This window comes from Arachis hypogaea, chromosome 8 (assembly GCF_003086295.3).
Source record: "Arachis hypogaea cultivar Tifrunner chromosome 8, arahy.Tifrunner.gnm2.J5K5, whole genome shotgun sequence".
NCBI lineage: Eukaryota > Viridiplantae > Streptophyta > Magnoliopsida > Fabales > Fabaceae > Arachis > Arachis hypogaea.
The window spans coordinates 26,567,440-26,588,477 of record NC_092043.1 but is presented as its reverse complement, the minus strand read 5'-3'; the positions used below and the strand labels follow the sequence as shown (position 1 = coordinate 26,588,477).

Genomic DNA, 21,038 nt, shown 5'->3' with positions numbered 1-21,038 from the left:
AATAAATTTCCTCCTGTTAAATTGTTTTCATTCTCTTATCTTTCCTTCTACGGTCTCCAATCTCTATTACCACACCTAAATGGTTTTATTGTGTCTTTATTTGGAATACTATTAAGGTCACACATAATAGTGTACTACATAGATACACGTCTTTCGTTTAATTTATAATTTTCCACTAACAAATTCTTATCCTTCAATAGTGACAGTTATTGTCTTATTCCAAGTTTGGGCTTTGATCTAATTCCTTTACTTTTGAGTAAGTTGCCGAAAGATATAGGTGTAATTATGCCAAGGAAGAATTTAGTCCAAGCTTTATATAAGAAACACTACCTTTAAGCATTGGATTATACATAAAGTAATTTCTAATATAAGTTTATGCCATTTACCGTCAAAACGAGGAAACGCAAATCAAACTATGATTGGTCCAAATAAAAGAGATATTATTGGACCTCAATGCATTATATTCATCGCACGGCCACATCCTATCATGAGTTTTGTGCTGCTTTTTTTGACCATACGTTAGAGAATAGAGACATTCCATTACAGAATCGGTACTTGCATTAATAATTCGAGTAGCATCTTTCTCAACAATCAAGAACGCACCCTACCCTATTTTGGATAATAATCCACACTAAAACTCAATTATTTGTATAAAATATATATTAAAATAAATTAATTAATATATATATATATATAAATAAATAATAGATGAGTAATTTTTAATACGTATGTAATATTTTTTAATTCACGATAATCTATAAGCTACATGCCGGAAAGACCGTAAACTACTAAACTATATCAGTGATCTCTTATTGGGCTTATAAATTTGGATTTACGAAAAAAGAAATCTTAGTTTGGGCCAAGATCCATCTCCATTTCTGTCTCCTATGTTCTATGAGCTTTGGGACTTGGGCCATGTGTTTGGAAGGTCTTAGAGACAAAATGGTTTAGAGACCAGTTAAATTATACCAATTTTAGTTAACGACAAACTTAGCTAAAATCTGCGATAAAATAGATATTGGCTTGCTGGATTGGGATATATCTTAGAAAACTAAAATAAATTACCCCTAAAAACTAAACAGATAAAAATCTTTGACAAAAGAAAAAATATGATAAAAATAATATATATATATATATATATATATATATATAACAAATAATTTATATACTTGATCTTAGGGGTATTATAGGAATCTAGACTAGCAAGTAACATCACATGTGGAGCTTTGACCTTCCAACGAAGTTATAACATAAACATCTACATTGAATATTTACATGCAAACACTAAAGCTTACATATATAAACATTATAGATAATACATGAATGACAGAGGATATGAATTGGGGTAGTATTTTTTTTCCCTTATAATCTACTCTATGTCTATGATCATGAAATCGAATGCCTCCCCGGACAAAAAGAACTTACCTTGTGAGGCAACCATTTTGCACTTTATCCTAATTCCTATAACTTTCCGAATCTATAGAAACAAGACAAGCAATGATATCCATCGAAACACGGATAGCTACAACAAGCAAGAAACAACATATGCTTTCTCATTCATCATAACTAATAATAAACACTAACCAATTTAGTTTTAGATGATGCTTCAATCCAAACATAGCTTTCTAAAGCAGATTCCTAGCATCTACTCACTCACATGCATGCCAATGCCATCATCACCTTCTCAAAACACCATATACATCCTCCATGTATGTCCTCTCTCGACTCTATACTATGATACATTTATCTTTCCAAAAAACAAAAAAGACCACAACATATTTATGTAGGATAGTGTTGCACTTTTTTAGTGTTTTATTAAATTGATTTCTTATGTCTTTTTTCGGGTGGTGCAAGCAAGCTGTTGTTATTGGCTTTTTCCCAAGATTCTTCCGCATGCTGCTGTAAGTTGCACACTTGCACTTGAGTAAGAAATATTCACACTTCAATTTAAGGTCCTTTTTTTTTACCCAACCGGCTCTGGAAATTACATATATATCCCAAACTGTAACCTTGCTTTTCACAAAATGATGTTTTTATTTTGGGTTTATTTTAAAAACTAAGCTTTTAGACTTAGAATTTAGAAAGACTTTCTATGTTGGTTGCTTAGTTTTTAAATGTGACTACTTCCAATGGCTGCAAACTCAAAGCTATAATTTTTTTTAACTGTATATATCAGTAGTACATAGCCACTCACATGTCTCTCTTAAGCTCTGTACTCTCTGCTCTTATTTCTCTCTAGTTTCACTTGGGAAAACCAAAAGCAACATTTTTTTTTCACTGTTTTTCTACTAGTTGAACTTCAACTCATGCATGATAATGGTTTTGGGGAGCTTAAAATTGTTTAGTTGAATTATTGAGGAGGAAGATGGGTTTTGAATTAGTGTTAGTTAGCATGGTTTTGGTGTTGGGTTGTGGTGGTGGTGAGGGTAAAGAGTGCACAAACCAGCCTACACAAACACACACATTTCGTTACCATTTGTTAACATCTAAAAACCAAACATGGAAACAAGAGGTAATGTCACATTCACGCTATCATTTGACTCCAATAAGGAACCTGTCCTTGAATGAGGAACAAGAAGATGATGATTGGACAATGCTGTTTGGGAGAATGAAGATGAAGAAGGAACCAGAGGGTTTACTGAAAGAAGTTTCGTTGCATGATGTGAGGTTGCATGGAGGTTCAATCCATGGTCAAGCACAGAACACAAACTTGAAGTATCTGTTAATGTTGGATGTTGACAGGTTGATTTGGAGCTTCAGGAAGACTTGTGGTCTCCCTACTCCTGGAACACCATATGGAGGCTGGGAAGATCCAACCATAGAAGTCCGGGGTCATTTTGTTGGTTAGTCTTTCCTATTTCCAACAACAAAAATGCTACGTGAACACTAAAATCAGCCACTGTATTTGTGGATGCGGGTTACTGATTTGGTGGGTGATTTTTTGTGTACAAGTATTTCATTTCATTTCATTGATGGTGTGCAAGCATTTTTGTTCAGGGCATTATTTGAGTGCATCAGCTCTTATGTGGGCCAGCACACACAATGAAGCATTGAAGAAGAAAATGTCAGCACTTGTTGCAAATCTCTCTATCTGTCAGCAGAAGATTGGGACAGGATACCTTTCTGCATTTCCATCTGAGTTCTTTGATCGTTTTGAAGCAATTCAATATGTTTGGGCTCCCTATTATACCATTCACAAGGTACAACAACTACTACAACTACCATGTGTGACTTTGACATGATGAAAATTGGAGTAATTACTTAATTTATGCAGATCATGGCTGGCCTTTTGGATCAACATTCTATTGCTGAGAACCCTCAAGCTCTGAAAATGGTGACATGGATGGTTGATTATTTTTACAAGAGAGTGAGGAATGTGATCAGAAAGTACAGCATAGATTGGCATTATCAAACCCTGAATGAGGAAACTGGAGGAATGAATGATGTCCTTTACAGACTATATTCCATTACAGTATAGCTTAAATTAATACCCAATTTGGTTTCTTTAACAATCTATTAGTAATGGTGTATATACTTAGAATTGTGAATACTTCAATGTATGCAGGGAGATCCAAAGCATCTATTACTGGCTCATCTTTTTGACAAGCCATGCTTTTTGGGGTTGCTTGCTGTAAAGGTAAGGGGTTAAATTGATTCTTTTACTATATTATATAAAGTATGAACCTATTACCAACAATACTAGATATTTAAGGGACTAATGGTTCTAGAATTATGTTTTTTTCATATATGTAGGCTAATGATATAGCTCAATTTCATGCTAATACACATATCCCAGTTGTTGTTGGATCTCAAATGCGATATGAAGTCACCGGTGATCCGCTTTATAAGGTGAATTGCTTTCTGTCTGTCTGTATGTTCATTACATTGTTGATTTAAATTCCAAAGGCTTGATATTTGTATATTTGTGTTTTATTTGGTGTTAGGAAATTGGAACATTCTTTATGGATATTGTTAACTCTTCACACAGCTATGCAACTGGAGGAACATCAGTGAATGAGTTTTGGTATCATTGCTTTCAAAATAACTCCATATAAGCTGCAAAGTTTTTTGTTTCTACTTTGATACTTTTTCTGCATAGGTCTGATCCAAATAGAATGACAGAGACCCTAAAAGAAGGAAACAATGAAGAATCATGCACAACTTATAACATGTTGAAGGTACACTATTCAATCATGCATCAGTTTCTTGGTGACACTTGATATTAGTAATGTTGGTGAATGTCAGGTTTCGCGCAACCTGTTTAGATGGACTAAGGAGATATCATATGCTGATTATTATGAACGTGCATTGACAAATGGAGTATTAAGCATTCAAAGAGGAACAGAACCTGGAGTTATGTTATACTATCTTCCACAAGGTCCTGGGGCCTCCAAAGCTATATCAAAATTCGGTTGGGGAACTCAGTTTAACTCTTTCTGGTGCTGCTATGGAACCGGTGTGCGCATATATACATATATACATATATACATGCTTTGTTTGTTCTATCATATCTTACAAATAGTTGAGTATAACAAACTAGGCTATGTCATGTTTCAATAGGAATTGAATCATTCTCAAAGCTTGGAGATTCCATCTACTTTGAAGAGGAAGGGGAAAATCCTAGTCTTTACATCATTCAATACATATCAAGCTCATTAAACTGGAAATCTGCTCAAATCATGCTTAACCAGACAGTTGTTCCTCCATCTTCAATGGATTCCTTTCTCAGAATCTCACTCACTTTTTCTCCTACTAAGGTTGTCTTATCTTTATGCTGCAGATAAATACCATCAAGCCATTAAGATTCTCCAAATTTCTCTTCTTATTTCATTATTCTTCTTCTAATGCCTATGTTGCAGAAAACTAGTAGTACTTCATCTACTCTTAACCTTCGGTTACCAACTTGGACACATATCCATGGTGCTAAACTCACATTAAATTCTGATACTTTACCTTTGCCTTCTCCAGGTGTGAAGAATCTACCTTGTGCTCGTGTCTTATGCATAGTAAAAAAAAAAATTGAATAAACATATAACAAATAACAATAATATTTAATTTTAATGCACTGACTGTAACCCATTGTGCAGGAAACTTTGTGTCAATAACCCGGAAATGGAGTGGTAGTGACAAGCTGACCCTTCAATTTCCCATTCCCCTAAGAACAGAGGCCATCAAAGGTACCTTCACAAAGTTATTATTAATTTCCATCTCTAAAATTTATCAAATTATTCTTATGTCACAGTGTAAATGTTACTGATGGTGATACCTTGTGTATTGTTAAATTCAGATGACAGGCCTGAATATGCCTCCATTAGAGCAATTCTCTTTGGTCCCTACCTTCTTGCTGGACATAGCACTGCTGATTGGGACATTAAAACTGCTTCCAATGCTTCTATTACAGATTGGATTACTCCAATTCCAGCCATTTATAATACTCAGTTATTTTCATTCTACCAACACTTTTCAGGATCATCTTTTGTCTTAACAAGTTTAAACAATTCACTGACAATGGAAAAATCACCAAAGCCTGGGACTAGTTTGGCTCTTCATGCAACCTTTAGAATCATTAATATCCAAGCAAAACATTCCTCAAGGCTTTCAACTACACTGAGAGATTTTATTGGCAAATCAGTGATGTTAGAACCGTTTGATCATCCTGGAACACAAGTAGGTTCTGTTTTTGTTCTGGTAGCAGGATTGGATGGAAGAAATGAAAGCATATCCTTAGAATCCAAAAGCCATAAAGGGTGCTTTGTGCATAGTGGCATGAGTTCTGGTAAAGAAGTAAAAATAAGATGCAAGTCTAATTCTGATGCTGATGCTTCTAGTTTCAACAAAGATGCAAGCTTTATTGCTAGAAGAGGACTCAGAAAATATGATCCTATAAGCTTTGTGGCTAAGGGAGCAAATAGAAATTTTCTACTGGAGCCATTATTGGCCTTCAGAGATGAGCATTATACTGTTTATTTCAACATTCAAGAGTGAAATAAAAGGGTGTAACTTTGTTCAAGTATCAAACAAAATAATAGTTGGTGCTTTGTCTTCAATTGAAGAGCTAATAAATGGAGAGTGAATCTGTGAATAGTATGTATCTGATCTGCTGCAGTTAGTAACACATGAATTCCTGACATAGGTAGAGAAAATAATTGAATATACTTTGATGATTGAATCATTAATCATTGCAACTTTGTTACACAATGAATCTACATCAATCATTTCATGGTAGCCCATATTGGCTTATCTACCACCCCTTTGGTTAACCTTTATCTGTGGTCTATCATCCATGGATTAATGTATAATCATAATCACATGAAAAAGTGATTTAGCTTAAACATAATTGCATGCATTCATCACATGTAGGCACCGCCAACAAATATGTCACTCAATTCCTGTTATAGCTATGAAGAAGAAGCATGAATTGGATGAGTACATGTGAAAATTGGAATTAATTTGAAGTAGTGATGAGAGTGATTAACCAAATCATATTTGGCACTTTGGTTTGGTCCATGTCACAAGCAAGTGGAAAAAGAATGAAACATTAGCCACTGAGAATTAATTAACAACACATGTTTCATTTCATTTCAGACAAACGTTACAAATTGACGACCTTTAATGCATCATCAACTATGTTTTTTTGGTGATTCTCTCACCCACGTGTGTTGTCTATCATCCCATTGCTCTTATCCACTCATTTGTTTACTTTTTCTAATATCTCAGATATTTATTATCCTAGAAAGTTTTCAGATTATTTAAATTTTTAAAAGGGTTTATTTATCTTGTATTTTAAGAATGTGTGTTAATATTATAAATTGAAAAAAAATTTATTAAAAATACAAAAAATTTAAATTTCTAATACATTTATTTTATATTTATTTAAAAAAAATAAAACTTTTCACTAATGATAATAATCTTATCATAGACACATTAATTAAATTCTTTTTAACTCAATTATTTTGTTTTGTATAACTTTTACTATTTAATATTTGATTTTTTTCATATATTTTTTCTTGATTCTATCTAAAGAGTATATAATAAAAGATTACATCTAAAAATATAATTGAAAAAAAATGGAGAGAATCCGAAGAAAACAATCTCGCCAAATCTCAGCTTCAATTTTAATGTTAATTGTAACTTTAACCCCTGCAATAAAAAATAGAAGAACAAAAAACAAAGTAAGTGATGAAACTGAAAGCAACGTATGATTTGATTCCGAGATAGGAGTAGCTAGCTAGGAACAAAAAATATCCATTTTCTTTCACACATCAAGGTACGACCTCAAATAGCCAGTTATGGTGAGTATGAAAAAGTCATTAACACATAATGCATTAAGATCGTACACCAATATGGTCCTCTAAAAAGTAGAAAACGATAAGTGCACAATAAAAGGCAAAGGAGAAAGTGACTTGCAACTTTGGAACCACATTTTATTCAGGTAATCATCACTTTCAAAGCTTAAATTCGTTTTGGTCTGCATTCACATTCATGCAAAAATAAAGAACCAACGTGCATGGGGCATATATCCAATTAAGCTTAGTACTTTATTCAGCGTACACAATTAATAACTAATAATAAACACATGTAATGTCTTCTTAAATTCCTATTACAAAATTACAAAAGCAACCATCATTAATTAAAATATTACAGTACCTTTTATGAGAGGGTGAGAGTTGTTTTAATTTAATTATATGGTAGAGCTAATAATACAAGTTACAACACAGCATTAACATTAACAAGGTTTGTTGAGGGGCTTTCCGCAGAGGCAATCGTTGAACACAAACGACGACGCTTCGAGGTGATCGAACGGTGAGCCAGTCGGAATTGGGCCACAGAGATGGTTGTGACTTAAATCCAAGTGGCCCACATAGGAAGCTGAAGTTATGGATTTGGGAATGGGCCCACTAAGCTTATTGTAAGACAAATCAAGAACGGTGAAGTAAGATCTAACACCGAACGCGTCTGGGATTTTACCATCTAAGCTGTTACGACTTATGTTTAAGTCACTTATTCCAGAACTAAACAGGCTCACGGGTATGGGCCCCGAAAGCCTGTTCATATCCAAGTTTAATGTGGAGAGAACCGCCATTTTACCCAGCGATGAGGGTATGGGCCCGGAAATTAGGTTTCGTGATAGATCTAGATCCGCTAAGCGGTAAATTCGAGTGAGTGATTCAGGAATGGGCCCGCTGATCTGGTTTCCACTTAGTAAGGCCCGGCTAAGCATTTGAAGGTTTCCGAAGGCCCGTGGGATAGGCCCGGAGATCTTGTTGTTACGGAGGTCGAGATGCATGAGGCTTGTGACGTTCGTTAGCGACGGAGGCATCCAGCCGGAGATTGCGTTGTCGGCGACGTTGAGGACGGTGAGGCGGTGGAGTCTGCCAATGTCGGAGGGGATTGTGCCGGAGATTTGGTTTCCGATTAGGTCGATTATGCGGAGGAACGGTAAAGAGGTGATGCAGCGAGGAATCTCGCCGGAGATTCCCTTCCAGTCGGCGATGGTGATGCTGGAGAGGCGCTTGAGCTTGCAGATCTTCGGAGAGATGTATCCGGTCATGTAGCCAGTTCGGTGTGCTCTCTCGAATATCGGCTCCTCCGACTCGCCGCGGAGGTTGATGTCGGCGACGCGGCGGGTCTCCTGGTCGCAGCTGACGCCGTACCACTTGTTACAGCAGTCGGCGCCGGTCCACGAGTTAAAGATTCCAAGGTGAGGCTCGTGGAGAGCGGCTTTGAAAGCAAGCAGCGCCGCCCTGTCTGACGGCGGACACGAAGTCACGGCGGAGCACATGACGAGCAGTACTACAGCTAATGCTGCAGCTGCTGGCGTAGTCTGTCGTGTACAAGAAACGCCGCCCATTGCGGTGGAAGCTTTTTTAGTTTTGGCGGAAGAAAACGCTGTTTAAGAAGTTATCAAAGTGAAATGAAAAAAATGTGCATGGCAGTATGGAGCATCTCTGACAACGTAATTTATACTGTTGCCTTTTGTTTTATTACGATTTTGCCCCCCTTCCCCAGCTTCTATCCAGGGAAGTCTTTGCCTGTTTAGTCAACTATTATCATTAGTTTCAAGCACATTATTTAACTTTAAATATTCATTATGTGCAGGTTTATCTCTATATAAATAATTTAATATTTTAACTAAATTATTTAATTTAATATCTTTGGTAATTTTATATATAAGATATAACTAGTTGAATTCCACATCTACATTATTAAAATATATTTCAATTGTTTAACTACAATAAGCATTACTTGTATACAAATAACTTCTTTTGGATTATTATTGTTTATCGCTATTATATGATAAAATGTATAGTTAGTGAGAACATAGGAACATGGGACATGGGAGTGAGGATTGGTTTGGGGTAGCTGTGTGTCTAACCAAGGCAAAGGAACATGGGAGTGAGGATAAGTTTGGGCATCTGTGTCTAATACAAGGGTGTGACAGGTACACAGATTATTGAGGGTTTTGAATTGCATACATACATTCACATGCAATTAGATGAAATTTCCAGACCTAAATATAAATAAATATTATCAGCTTATTGTCCTCTAGTTATTACATGTATGCGTAGGTATTATTATTACTATTAGATTAAGATCCTTCAAATTGACCAATGTCTCATTTAACTATGGAGTTAATTATATATTGTTCGTTCTTATATAGCAATCACATTTCCAATTCCTGTAGGGCGTGCTTAAATAATAGAGATAGAGAAGATGTCACATACATGTGAGTTGGGAAAGGGTTCATGAAATTTTGTGGTTTCGGGTTCTTGCTATTAAGGTAGTAATGAAGTTAGGACCATGTCATACTCCAATATGGATTCATGAGTATTAATAGTATATAGTATGGTACAATCAAAACTAACCCCACAAATACCTAAATCTTTGTCCCCCCAACTTTAATTTGGATCGGAGTTAAGTTTAATTCCATAGTAATCAATTAAATGTACTTGATTCAAGTCTTTATTAGCCGTAGCCAGTAGGATAAGTACCGTGCCAGAATAATCTGGATATGCATAAACTAAAATGGAGGACCCTTGTTAATGAATTCAATTGCTTCATTGTGGTTGTGGTCACAATGAGAAATGACCCACTTGTTTTTGCATAGCATTGCATGAAGATCTTGCATATGGGTCATGTTGATATATATGATCAAGCTGTCCGAAAAGGACAATATATCTCCCATCATATCGTATCTTTTTCTTCCTCCCATTATATTTTATCATCACCCTCTCCATCATTTGTATTTTTCCTTCTTAATTAAATTTTACTGAATTTAATTTTTGTATATGTATTTAAATGATAATCTATTAATAATTAAAAATACTAAAATTGAAACAGAAATTATATATTTTATATTTTTAATTTTAAATTATAATTTTATTTAATTTATATTTTAAATGTGTATTTAATTTTAAAAAGACATTAAATCTATTTAAATGTATTTGTTTCAATTTTTTTAAATTATTGTAATAAAAGACTAATTAAAAGATTAATTTTAAAGGATACCTAGTCGTAATATTTGTACAACACAAATCAGCCTTTAGTGAGCCTTTAAATCTAATATTTCATTATTTTTATTTTTTAATTAATCATATTTCCTATTTTTAAGGAACCACTCTTATTTTAAACTTTAACAACTCAAAAATTTCTAACTTATTATCACTATAATAAAGCATTTTCTTTATTTTATTCCTCTCTCGTAACGTCATCATCACCAATCTCTCGTTCACACATACATACTCTCTCTTTAGTAGAGACCATATTGTTCTCTCATATAGCAAATTCTCTGCTTCAAATAAAAAAAATTCATGTAAGTATTTTATCTACACATCTTAAACTAGAATATCATTATAAACTCAACTGGTCCAATTAAATACAAACACATTCAAAATTATTTATTAAGAAGAAAAAAACAAAAGAAGAACAACATAAACACATCCAAAATTATGTTACCTTTCATTAATCGAGAGAAAAATAAAAAATAATATAAACACATCTAAAATTATGTTGTCTTTCATTAATCGAAAAAAAAGAAAGAGGAGACAAACCACTACAAATAATGCAGAATAGTGAACAAAAATTATCTACACATCCAAAACTAGAATGTCATTATTCTTTTACGACAGTTTGATTACAAGCTCAGCTGGCTCCAATTAAATACATAAACACATCTAAAATTATGCAACTTTTCAATAACCAGAATTAAAAAAAAACAACAATATAAACACATCTAAAACATATTTAAAATTATACAGCCTTTCATTAACCAAATTAAAAAAATAACAACATAAATACATCTAAAATTATACTTTAATTAATTAAAAATACAAAAATAATATAAACACATCTAAAATTATGATGCCTTTCATTAATCGAGAAAAAAAAGCCAGCAAGAACAGCATAAACACGTTTATTAACAAAAAAAGGACTACAAGACAGGGGAGAGAAAGCACTGCAAATCATGTAGAATAGTGAACAAAGATGATCAACACAGTCACATCCAAATACCCGATGAGTGTTTCCGACGCGGGAGAGCAGCGTGGAAGAGGAAGGTGGCCCCGACTGAGAAGCGGCTGGAGGGGGAAGGCGGCACGACAAAGCTGCGCAGGGGGAGTAGCACGACGTGACGGAGCTGCATAGGGGGAGGAGCGCGGTGTGCGAGAGTTGCGCAGGGGAGGAGACTGACTCGGGAGGAGGAGAGTGCGGGTAGAGACCGGTGATAGTGGCGACGAAGATGAGCTTGGAAGGAGAGGAATGTGACGTTGTGGATAGGCGCCAAGGTGGATGAAGGCAGCGTTAAGGATGAGGGCCGAGGAGGACGGTGGCGCGGATGAACGGCGGCAGAGGATGACTTCTCTGAGTTTTCAAAGTGCGCCGTTGAGTTTTGGATGTGACCCTGGCCTCTGGGTTTTGGATGTGGGATAAATGTGACTTCTCTACTTTTATGAGGGTTTTGAATGGGTTTAGTTAATAATTAGATAGTTTAAGGTTTATTTTAGAATTTTAAAATTAAAATTTTGAATTTTGAATAATTTAATTTTTATTTAAAATTTAAATTTTAGTTTTATTTAGTTTGTGTTTATACCCTGACCCAATGATAAGGCCCAGGTCCCAACAAAAGGCCCAACCCAAAAGGATTGAGCATCGCCTTATACCGACCTCCTCCCTACGAAGTTGGTTCTTACCACGACTAACCCTAAAGAAGTCGGGGACGAAGATTAGCTGGCAGATAATCACTCATTCAAATGAGTAACTGCCCCTAAAATCTCTCTACCCACTTCCAGGAGCCATATCTCAACCTCCCTAAGATAAAGGGGGCGGTTATCCGTCTCAAAAGGCGGAACTACTTTAGCGGTGGTTATGGGTTCACCCCTATAAATACACTGACACCTCTCAGGTATCTCAGAAGCCCAATACTCTCTAAACCTGTTTTACCCCTTTGCTAACTTTGGCATCGGAGTGTCTTTACAGGTACCACCCCCCATTGTCCCTTACACAAGTCGGACGGGGGTCTCGGAGCACAAACCCACTTGGACGTTTCATCGTTCAGACGATTGGGCCAGCTAAACTTGTCCAACCCATTAATCTCCGGTTACCCATCGTAACATTGGCGCCGTTTTCGGGGACCCGAGAGATCAACCAGTAATGGCGGACATGTCATAGGAAGATGGTCATGTGGCATCAGATTCTGAACAAGAGAATCTAGATACCGGAAACAATGACGCAGACCTAACCCTTCACCAGGGAACCAACGACCAACATAGGGAAGGCACCTCCGGATTTAAAAATCCAAAGATGAACTCCTCCGAGGGGCGTGAATCGGAAAAGGATGAGCCACCCCATACAACCGAACTAATAGGGCTATTCCATTGCCACCAAGGTCGCTTGGAACAACTGGAACAGGAGCGGGAGCGACAAAGAGAAATAGAAAAGCAATTAAGAGAGGAGATGGAACGACGAAAAGAGTTAGAAGAAAAACTCTTAAAGTTAGAATCCTCCCTCAAAAATCGGAACTCCCATGGCGACCGAGAAGAGTCGCCCCCAGGAGGGGAGGACCCCTTTAGTGAGGACATAATGAGGGCAAAAGTTCCAAGAAACTTTAAAAGCCCCGACATGGACCTCTATGACGGAACCACAGATCCAAAGCATCATTTAAGCAATTTTAAAAGTCGGATGTATCTGGCTGACGCTTCTGATGCAACACGCTGCAAAGCTTTCCCGACCACCTTATCGAAAGCAGCGATGAAGTGGTTTGATAGCCTTCCCTCCAAGGTCGGTCACCAGCTTTGAAGACCTCTCGAGAAAATTCCTAATGCGGTTCTCCATTCAGAAAGACAAGGTAAAGCATGCACCGAGCCTCCTGGGAATAAAACAGGAGATCGGAGAACCTCTACGGGATTATATGGAAAGATTCAACAAAGCATGCATAGAGATTCAAGACCTGTCCACCGAGGCAGTCATTATGAGGCTGGTAAATGGGCTTAGAGAAGGACCCTTCTCACAGTCCATATCAAAAAGACACCCCACCTCCTTGAGTGATGTACAAGAAAGAGCTGAGAAGTACATCAACATAGAGGAAAACGCCAGACTGAGAGAGTCAAGCTGGTGACCTGGACACCTCCCCTCGATAAAAGATAGAGAGAGGGAGCCAAAGAAGAAAGAAGACCTCGGTCTCGACAGACCCAGGAAATATCACTCTTATACTCCTCTAAAGGTTTCCATAGTGGACGTATACAGAGAAATTTGCAATACTGAAAGGCTGCCGCCTCCCAGACCCATCAAGAATAAAAAAGAGGGGAGTCACAGCGACTACTGCGAGTACCATAAAATATATGGTCACTCAACAAACGACTGTTACGACCTCAAGAATGTGATAGAAAAGCTAGCCAGAGAAGGCCGACTTGACAGATATCTCATGGAGAGGTCGGACAATCATGGAAAGAGAAAGCGAGATGATGCAGACAGAAGAGACCCACCACCGCAGACTCCGGAGAGACATATACATATGATCTCAGGCGGATTCGCGGGAGGGGGGCTCACCAAGTCCTCTTGCAAAAGACATCTCAAGCGAATCTACCAGGTCGGAAGTGAATCGCCCGATCTTCCTATCATCTCATTCACAAAGGAAGAAAGGCAAGGAATAATCCCCGGACACGATGATCCGGTGGTGATAACCATGATCCTAGCCAACACCCATCTCCACAGAACTCTGGTGGACCAAGGAAGTTCAGCAGACATCCTTTTCAAGCCTGCGTTTGATAAACTAAGGCTCGACGAAAGGGAGCTGAGAGCCTACCCCGACACCTTGTATGGGCTAGGCGATACGCCAATAAAACCACTGGGTTTCCTGCCCCTCCACACTACTTTTGGAAAAGGAGAAAAATCCAAAACTCTGAATATAGACTTCATAGTCATCGACGTGGGGTCAGCATATAATGCCCTGATCGGAAGAGCTACCCTAAACCAACTAGGAGCAGTGGTATCTACCCCCCATCTCTGCATGAAATTCCCGACATCAGCGGGGATAGCAATGGTGCGTGGGGACCAGAAATTGGCAAGAAAGTGCTACAATGAAAGCCTGAACCTAAGGGGAAAAGGCAAAGAAGTCAACACCATAGAACTCGGTGGAGCAAGGGCTAAAGAAGAGTTGCGACCACAGCCAGGGGGAAGAACCGAGGAAATACAGATCGGCAAAGAAGAAGGAAAGAATACCAACATAGGAGCCGGCCTAGGGGAAACCCTGAAGCAAGGGTTGACTAAGCTCCTAAGAGACAATTCTGACCTTTTCGCCTAGAAAGCCTCCGACATGCCCGGGATAGACCCCAAGCTAATGTCCCACAAGCTCTTGGTGTACCCAAGATCCTGACCTGTACAACAGAAAAGGCGCAAGCTTGGCCCTGAACGAGCTCTAGCGGTGGAAGAGCAAGTACATGCACTCCTAGAAGCCGGCTTCATCAGAGAAGTCAAATATCCAACATGGCTAGCAAATGTAGTGCTAGTCAAGAAGCAAAATGGCAAATGGAGAATGTGTGTCGACTACACCGACTTAAATAAAGCATGTCCCAAAGACCCTTATCCACTTCCAAGTATTGACGCTCTAGTAGACTCCAGCTCGGGATATCAATACTTGTCGTTCATGGATGCCTACTCAGGATATAACCAAATCCCGATGTATGAGCCGGACCAGGAGAAGACATCGTTTATCTCGCCCAGAGAAAATTTTTGTTACGTGGTCATGCCATTTGGATTAAAAAATGCAGGGGCCACATATCAAAGATTGATGAACAAAGTGTTCGCTTCCCACCTGGGGAGCTCAATGGAAGTCTACGTAGATGACATGCTAGTAAAAACCAAGGAAGAAGTCGACCTCTTGTCAGACCTCTCACAAGTCTTCGACACCATAAGGCTACACGGGATGAGGTTAAATCCCGCAAAGTGTACCTTCGCAGTAGAGGCTGGAAAATTTCTAGGATTCATGCTAACACAGAGAGGGATCGAAGCAAATCCCGACAAGTGTAAAGCCATCCTTGAAATGAAGAGCCCGACTTGCTTAAGAGAGGTCCAACAATTGAATGGCCGACTAGCAGCCCTCTCCAGGTTCTTGGCAGGATCAGCACTCAAATCCCTGCCACTGTTTTATTTATTAAAAAAAGGGATGCCAGTTTGAATGGACTCTAGAATGCGAAGGAGCGTTCCAGGAGTTCAAAAAGTTCTTGAGCCAACCACCAATCTTGACCCGACCTCTAAGCGGGGAAGATCTCGTCCTATATCTGTCAGTAGCAGATAAAACTGTCGCATCAGCCCTGATAAGGGAGGACGAGGTCGGACAGCATCCAGTTTACTTCATCAGCAAAGTTCTACAGGGCCCTGAACTAAGGTACACAAACTAGAGAAGTTTGCCTACTCCTTAGTAATAGCCTCACGAAGGCTACGGCCTTATTTCCAAGCGCATACCATAAGAGTTCGAACGAACCAACCCATGAAGCAAATCCTCCAGAAGACGGATGTTGCAGGGAGAATGGTTCAATGGGCAATAGAGCTCTCCGAGTTTGACTTAAAGTATGAAACTTGGACAGTAATCAAGGCCCAATGCCTCACCGACTTCATAGCGGAATATGCGGGAGATCAAGAGGAAAAACCAATTACATGGGAACTTTATGTAGACGGATCCTCAAACAAGACAGAAAGCGGCGCAGGCATAATACTAGTCGACGAAAGGGGAACCCAAATAGAGGTGTCCCTCAAATTTCAATTCCCAACTTCAAATAATCAAGCAGAGTATGAAGCCCTGATTACAGGGTTGAAACTGGCAGAGGAGGTCGGTGCAACGAAAGTGATGATATACAGCGACTCTCAAGTGGTGACCTCCCAGATAAATGGAGAGTATCAGGCCAAAGACCCAAACATGAAGAGATACTTGGAAAAAACTCTAGAACACTTAGGGCACTTCACGGAAACCAAAGTTAAGCATATAACTCGGGATCTAAATAGCAGAGCAGATGCCCTCTCCAAGTTAGCAAGCACCAAACCAGGAGGGGATAACAGAAGCCTGATCCAGGAAACTCTCCAAGAACCCTCTGTAGTAAAAGTAGAAGACAAACGAGATGTCCTTGAGGTAACAGGACTAAACCTCGGATGGATGAATCCTTTGGTCAAATACCTAAAATTCGACATCCTCCCCAAAGAGAAAAAAGAGGCTAAGAAAATCCGGAGGGAAGCACAATACTACACTATGGTGAAAAATATTCTCTATAAAAGGGGAATATCAACACCGTTGTTGAAGTGCGTACCGACCTCAAAGACCAGGGAAGTACTAGAAGAGGTTCATAATGGGATCTGCGAAAACCATCTCGGATCCAAGTAACTAGCCAAAAAAGTAATCCGAGCTGGATTCTACTGGCCTACCTTGGAGAAAGATGCCACAGAATTTGTAAAAAGGTGCCAACCATGCCAGATGCATGCAAATTTCCACGTGGCTCCCCCCGAGGAGCTCATCAGCATAACTTCTCCATGGTCCTTCGCAAAATAGGGAATGGATTTGTTAGGTCCTTTTCCCCAGGCGCCAGGACAAGTCAAATACTTGATCGTGGGAATAGACTACTTCACAAAATGGATAGAAGCAGAGCCATTGGCCACCATCTCAGCCCAAAGAAGTCGGAGGTTCCTCTACAAAAATATCATCATAAGGTTTGGAATACCCTATTCCATCACTACAGACAACGGAACCCAGTTCACTGACTCTACCTTCAAAAGCCTAGTGGCCAGCATGAAAATCATACACCAGTTCACCTCGGTGGAGCATCCACAAGCCAATGGACAAGTCAAGACAGCCAACAAAGTCATACTGGAAGGGCTGAAGAAAAGACTACAAGAAGCAAAGGGAGCTTGGACAGAAGAGCTCCCACAAGTGTTATGGGCTTATCGAACGACGCCACAATCTGCCACTGGAGAAACACCCTTCTGACTTGTTTATGGCATAGAAGCCATGATACCGGTGAAAATCAGTGAACAAAGCCCAATGGTGATTTTCCATGATGAAATCGGGAACATACAGGGGCACAAAGAGGAACTTGAACTCCTCCCTGAAGTCCGCGAACGAGCCCATATTAGAGAAACGGCATTAAAACAAAGAATGGCGAACAGATACAACCATAAAGTCATTCGAAGGAGCTTCACTGCAGACGACTTGGTCTTAATTAGAAATGACATAGGAGTCAACAAGTCTGGGGAAGGAAAGCTCGCTGCTAATTGGAAGGGACCATACAAGATTAGAGAAGTCCTAGGAAAAGGTTATTATAAGGTGACCAACCTAAACGGCACCGAGTTACCAAGGTCGTGGCATGCTTGCAACATGAAAAGGTACTATAGTTAAAAGCGAGCTCTACTCCCTGATGTACTCTTTTCCCTACTTCACGATTTTTTCCCAAAAAACAAAGGGTTTTTTCTGAAGAAGGATTTTTAACGAGGCATCATAGTAGAGCCTAAGGGGAATAAGTTGCTAAAAGCCCTTAGTAGCAGTAAAAATACCTTTCCAAATAAATAAAGATCTTTTACAAATATCTCTTATAAAAATTCCTTCTCGTTTATTTTCTTTCTACGAAACGCGCCGACTTAAGCTCGACAAAGCATGAAAATCCCATGAACCGACCTAGATGGTCGTCAGGATAAAACGACGAGGTACAAGTCGGTGTAAAGATGTTATAAAAGTTGATCGTAAGAAACTCGGAAACACTTCGACTCATAAGTCGAAATGAAAACCCGAGTAGAGAAGCTCGGAAACACCTCGACCCCTAAGTCGAAATGAAAAACCGAGTAAAGAAAAACGCATCACAAAAATAACCTAAGTCATAAAAACTCAAAACGCAAAGTTGAGTATAAGGAATAGTGAAAAAGAGATCTCAGAAGGACAGACAAGCCAAAGGAAAAGGTTTTCAAGAAAAGGTCGAAAAAATTCCTAAGTATCAAAAACAGAAAAGCATGCACACGAAAGATAACTTAAACCCTTATCCAAAAAAGGGTATTTCTAAAATATTTTGTTTACGGCCTTAAAAGGCTAAATAAAATGTCAACTACCACCACCAAACATAAAAAAGAGAGAGTTTAAAAAAGAGGGGGCCCGGCAGCCAACAAATTTTTCAAGCATCACCAAGAGTAGTCGGATCACCACCAGAATCAGGAAGATTGGCCGCAACGCCACCAGGACCTGGGAGAGGAGCACCCACAGGAGTTGGAAGAGAAGTCTCAGGAGCCTTGGAAGAACTCAGAGCGTCGTCTGGTCGGGGAGGAGATTCTATGATTCTCTGACCCCGAGTCTTCAACTCGGACTCAGACACAGGTCGAGGAGGAGACACAATGGCCCCATCAATGACGATCTTGTCAGAGTCCAAAGGAGAGAGATCCAGATCGGGAGCAAGGACTCCGACCTGCTCCTTAAAAATCCTCCAAGCCTCCTCGGCTCCCTCAGCAATAGAGTCCTCCAACTCGGCGTAAGCAGTCCGAGAATTCAACAAGTCCTTCCTTACCGCTACGAAGTCCTCGAACAGGCTCGAATAACTCTCCTGCGCCTTCTTCCTCAAGCCCTCCTCCATATTGCATTGGGCTTGTAACTTGCTCCCCTTCTCCCGAAGGCCATCCCTCTCCTCCTTCAATTCAGCGACCTCCTCCTTCAACTCCTTCTCATGTTTCTGATACATGAGAACCTTTCCTCAAACTCTTCAACCCTCGAAGCTGAACCCAGAGAGCTAAGAGGAGTCTTCTCAAAAATATCAGGAAACTTAGTGCACACCGCCGCCGCCCTGATATTTTCCTGAGCAAAAATAGTGAGGTGGTTCCGGACAAAAACATCATCCATACCTATACGAGTATGGGGATAGATGTGTTTCCGGATAAATGCAAGAGCATCCACCTTAGCCTCTCCTTCAAAAGAAGAGGAAGACTCCAAAGTCTTGCGCTTCTCTTATCTGGCTCAGGAAAAGATTGGGGGGAAGGGGGCGGCTGAGAAGAGGCAGAGGAGGAAACAACAATAGGATGAGAAGAGGTCCCCAAATTTTGGGAAGAAGGGGGAGGAAGAGGAAGAGGGGAGCTAGTTACCCTAGCGCTGCCGGTCCTGGCACGGGACCTCGCTTTGGCCTCCTGGACCCTCTGGTAAGATTCACTGGAATTCCTCTTCGCCATCTCTGCAAAAAACAAATTAGTTGCCAAAAAAGTCAGACAAGTCGGGAAAACAAGTCGAAAATAAAGCAGAAAAGACAAAGGCTACCTAATTGTGTTTGGACAAAGGTCGGCGACTCCTGGAGAAATTTTTTGGTATCCAGATATGGGGCCCTCCCCCACACTTCTCGGAGGAACCCCACAATGGCTGCCTCCACCTCATCCAAGTCGTCCAAACCATATTTCTCACAGGGGGAGGCCTCTAACCAGTACAGAGGAAAGCGAGGAACAGAATTTTCATCCAGAAAAAAGGGGTGGTGACCCTCTACACCTTGAACTTTGAAAAAATAATTTTTGAAGTCATGGAAGGATTCATCAAAAAGGGTGAAAACTCTCCGACCTTGTATGCCTCAGAAAGACACCCATTGCTGCTTGTTATTTAGCCCACTAAAGGGCTTGGTCATGTGGAAAAGATAGAAGAAAATCCTCAAAGAAATCGAAAAATCTAAGGCGTGGCTGATAAACTGGTAAATTTTCAGAAAACCCCAAGAATTGGGGTGAAGTTGGGTAGGAGCAACTCGGCAGTGACGTAAAACAGCTATTTCAAAATCAGAAAATGGAAGAAAAACACCCAAACGGGTAATCATGCTTTCATACAGATAGAAAAAATGAGGGACCTCCTCAGTATCCCTCCCAAAACAAACCCGGTCTTCCAGACCCGGGACCTTGACAAACCCGGATTTCGTGGTTTATTTTGTGCTTATTTTGGGAGATTTTATCACCTTTTCCCACATTTATTCAATGAAATAGCATGGTTTTGTAATTCTCCTTTGAATTGTACTTAAATGTAAAAACATGCTTTTTAGGCCCTAAAATTGGTGATTTTAATCCACTTTATTTCCATTCGATGCCTTGATATGTTTGTTAAGTGATTTCAGGTTCATAAGGCAAGTATTGGATGGAAGAAGTGAGGAGAAAAGCATGCAAAGAGGAGAATGCATGAAGAAACAAGAATTAGAAATGCACCACGAGACGCGCACGCGTACAAGGCGCGCACACGCGAAAGTGGTCTCGCCAATGGACGCGCGCGCGTACATGCCGCGTCCGCGCGGGTGAAGAATTGCCAATCGACGCGCACGCGCACTTTGCGCGCGCGCGCCGATGCTGTCCGTGGCCCACTTTAATGAAATTGCCCCCAGCGATTTTGCAGCTCATTTTGGACCCAATCCAACTCATTTCTAATGCTATTGAACCCAAGGATTGGAGGGGGAATGAACACACTTAGTCATTTTTTAGTTTTCATCATGTTTTAGGGTAGAATTCTAGAGAGGGAGGCTCTCTCCTCTCTCTAGATTTTAGGGTAGTTTTAGTTAATTCTTCTTGAA

At 39.6% G+C, this 21,038-nt stretch overlaps 2 protein-coding genes across 2 annotated transcripts; one reads left to right on the top strand and one right to left on the bottom strand.

Moving 5' to 3' along the window:
• Positions 1 to 1,854: 1,854 nt before the first annotated feature.
• On the top strand, positions 1,855 to 6,082 carry LOC112706637 (uncharacterized). Its single transcript, XM_025758044.3, has 12 exons — positions 1,855 to 2,843; positions 2,998 to 3,200; positions 3,275 to 3,472; positions 3,566 to 3,637; positions 3,754 to 3,849; positions 3,945 to 4,024; positions 4,100 to 4,178; positions 4,246 to 4,456; positions 4,561 to 4,757; positions 4,860 to 4,968; positions 5,088 to 5,177; positions 5,288 to 6,082. Exons 1-12 carry the CDS (start codon positions 2,366 to 2,368, stop codon positions 5,983 to 5,985), a joined length of 2,511 nt encoding a protein of 836 aa, XP_025613829.1. The 5' UTR covers positions 1,855 to 2,365; the 3' UTR covers positions 5,986 to 6,082.
• Positions 6,083 to 7,399: 1,317 nt separating this feature from the next.
• Positions 7,400 to 9,131, bottom strand: LOC112706636 (uncharacterized). Its single transcript, XM_025758043.3, has one exon. The coding sequence runs from the start codon at positions 8,849 to 8,851 to the stop codon at positions 7,727 to 7,729; it is 1,125 nt and encodes a 374-aa protein (XP_025613828.1). The 5' UTR covers positions 8,852 to 9,131; the 3' UTR covers positions 7,400 to 7,726.
• Positions 9,132 to 21,038: the final 11,907 nt, after the last annotated feature.